Source organism: Penaeus japonicus, unplaced genomic scaffold, assembly GCF_977035675.1.
Source record: "Penaeus japonicus unplaced genomic scaffold, GWHDUDI00000001_assembly GWHDUDI00000015, whole genome shotgun sequence".
In the NCBI taxonomy this organism is placed as follows: Eukaryota; Metazoa; Arthropoda; class Malacostraca; order Decapoda; family Penaeidae; genus Penaeus; species Penaeus japonicus.
The window spans coordinates 14,761,488-14,763,987 of record NW_028234417.1 but is presented as its reverse complement, the minus strand read 5'-3'; the positions used below and the strand labels follow the sequence as shown (position 1 = coordinate 14,763,987).

The following is a 2,500-nucleotide window of genomic DNA, read 5'->3' as shown; positions in this document are numbered from 1 at the left end:
AATGGCATTCTTCACCGAGTTCAATCACCTTCACACAGATTTTTTTTTTTTTTTTTTTTTCCTTCAAAATACTAGCTAGTTGTTCCTTCAGTTGTGTGACTAAAACATCATACCAAATGCAAATCAGTATCACTTTGCTAATATATCATATATAGAAAATAAAAGAAAACACTTACCTTGAGTTGTCTGCCCCTGAAGAGTGACTCATCAAGTGCCATGGCCATCTGGACAGAGTCTTTTTCCGAAAACTCTATGTAAGCAAAGCCTTTCGGATGCCCATCGTATTTATTACATAGAATAGTTACTCTGTTGACTGCCCCGCAACCGTGGAAATGCTGTTCTAGTTCCTCAGCTGTGGCTCCATAATCAACCTGCAAAGATATGGGAATATACACATCTATCCTTATACCAAGAGATTGAGGATCAATAAATTTTAAGTTGTGTAATAAGAACTATTTTAACAAATCAATAAATCTAATTGCTGCCATGAGCAAGGCATTCAGAGAGAAGATTACTCGTCATTATCGGAGCGAAAGTTTCGTCGGATGACAGGTACCTTCCTCACTCACGATTGACCTTCTTCATCATTAATACCAATTTCTTGGCAACTACTAGAACTAAGTAATGAGCCAAACAAAACATAAATTTTTAAAAATTTCCCAAAAGATAGTTTGACTCATTTATGCATTGTGTAGTATTCCATACACCTATTTTTATCCAGGCATTTTCACACCGTTTCCCTTCCCCAATTCTACACATATGTATAGTGTACTCACATTGCCCACATATATTGAACGTGCATCTACTTCCATCTTCTCTTCTAAGGACATATTTAGAGGTGATGTGGCTCCAGCTGCTCCTGGTGGTGAGCCTAAATTCATCTGCTTGTCAACTTCTGACTGGATCTGTCGGATTTTTTCTGCTTCTTCTTCCATTTCGCGAACCCGTGCTGCATGAGGGAGGGAGGCATTGAGGAATAAATGGTAGGCAGAGAGATAGAGGTAGATATAGAGGGAATAGAACAATGTACACGAGATTATTCAATATTTTATGCTTCAGGATCCTGGAAAAGTTTTTTTTCCCCCTTCACTCTTCCATTTTTCTTTTCTGTTTTTGTTGTTGTTGTTGTTTTACTGGATAACAAAAGTAGAATCACTAAAAAAAAAATAATGAAAATTCCTTATGTACACGTCTTTCATATATTAATGAAACTTTCCATATTCTTGCCACAGTATGTTGAGTATATTTTACTCTATTCACTTTTTTTTTCTCTCATATGTGTGACACTGTCACTTATGAAAAGGTATAACAACCCCCCCCTCCAAACTATTCATTTCCTTACAAAACTAAGGCTTCTCCCTACCATGCTACTCCATCTAAAAGAAACTTAGTAGACAACCATGCTACAACACACACAAACACACACCTACAATCCACATTTACATACATACACCCAGATGCACAGAGGATCGCACACACTCAAAGAGTCTACCCAACCACAGTCAGCAGCCAATCAAACCTTGAAGAAGAGAGAGAAGCGACAGAACCACACACGCCAGCCTTCCGCACCTTATTTCCACGCAGCTTGGTAGGGGGTTAGTGAGATGTAACATAACTGGATCACTTTACCTTTAATAACCTCAAGTTCTGTTTCAATTGACTGGTCTGTATCATTGAGCTGATGGTCATCGTCACCTCCACCAACAAAGCTATCGTCTCCACCCTCACCAGCATCCACCCCTTCATCATACTGCAGCTCTTCCTGGTCCATCTTTGAGTTGTGTCTGGAAACAGCAAACTAAACTCAAAACAAAATCTTCGCCTCCTTCACCTGCACATGATGCACCCATGACATAACCGAGTTCATATTTTCTATTTATGTATATATATATTTCTTCACTTTCTCCTTTAGTTGTTTTTCTTCCTTTATTTAAAAAAAAATGAGAGAATGAAGCCACTTTTAGTTATATATATATATTTTTCAAATATTTTGGATTGTTACAAAAATTGAATGAATCCACCCACCCCATCAAATATTTTACTTCAAATAATTTACTTTTTGTTTGAGCAAAGTACTGTCAAGTATTCCAAGATTTCCAGACACACATGTACATTTCTATATACACACAACTAATACATTCATACATACAAACATGAGCAATTATTTGCAAATAGAATCATACCAGAGCCAATCCTCTTAAATCTTTCACTTACATCCTTCTTGCTCGCAAGTACAAACCCACCACTCATTCAAAATACTTGAAATGAACACTGAAGATGACAATTATTTTCTGGATTTTCCCCCTAGAAATGTATTCATAATAATAAAACTCAGCTGAACATGAAGTATCAAATGCTTCTATGTAACACACTAATATTTAGTGTCTGTGTGTGTGTGTCTGTGTCTGTGTGTGTGTGTGTGTGTGTGTGTGTGTGTGTGTGTGTGTGTGTGTGTGTGTGTGTGTGTGTGTGTGTGTGTGTGTGTGTGTGTGTGAGTATC

At 37.4% G+C, this 2,500-nt stretch overlaps 1 protein-coding gene across 2 annotated transcripts in view; it reads right to left on the bottom strand.

Moving 5' to 3' along the window:
* LOC122253639 (polyadenylate-binding protein 2-B) overlaps positions 1-2,500 on the bottom strand; it is a 22,084-nt gene that overhangs the window by 8,487 nt on the left and 11,097 nt on the right. For both annotated transcript variants that reach the window (XM_043016916.2, XM_043016917.2), the window contains exons 2-4: positions 1,630-1,784; positions 777-949; positions 177-371 (exon numbers count right to left, since the gene is read on the bottom strand). In XM_043016916.2, coding sequence (XP_042872850.1) covers positions 177-371; positions 777-949; positions 1,630-1,771 — 510 coding nt within the window. In that variant the 5' untranslated portion in view covers positions 1,772-1,784. The remainder of the gene's footprint in view (positions 1-176; positions 372-776; positions 950-1,629; positions 1,785-2,500) is intronic.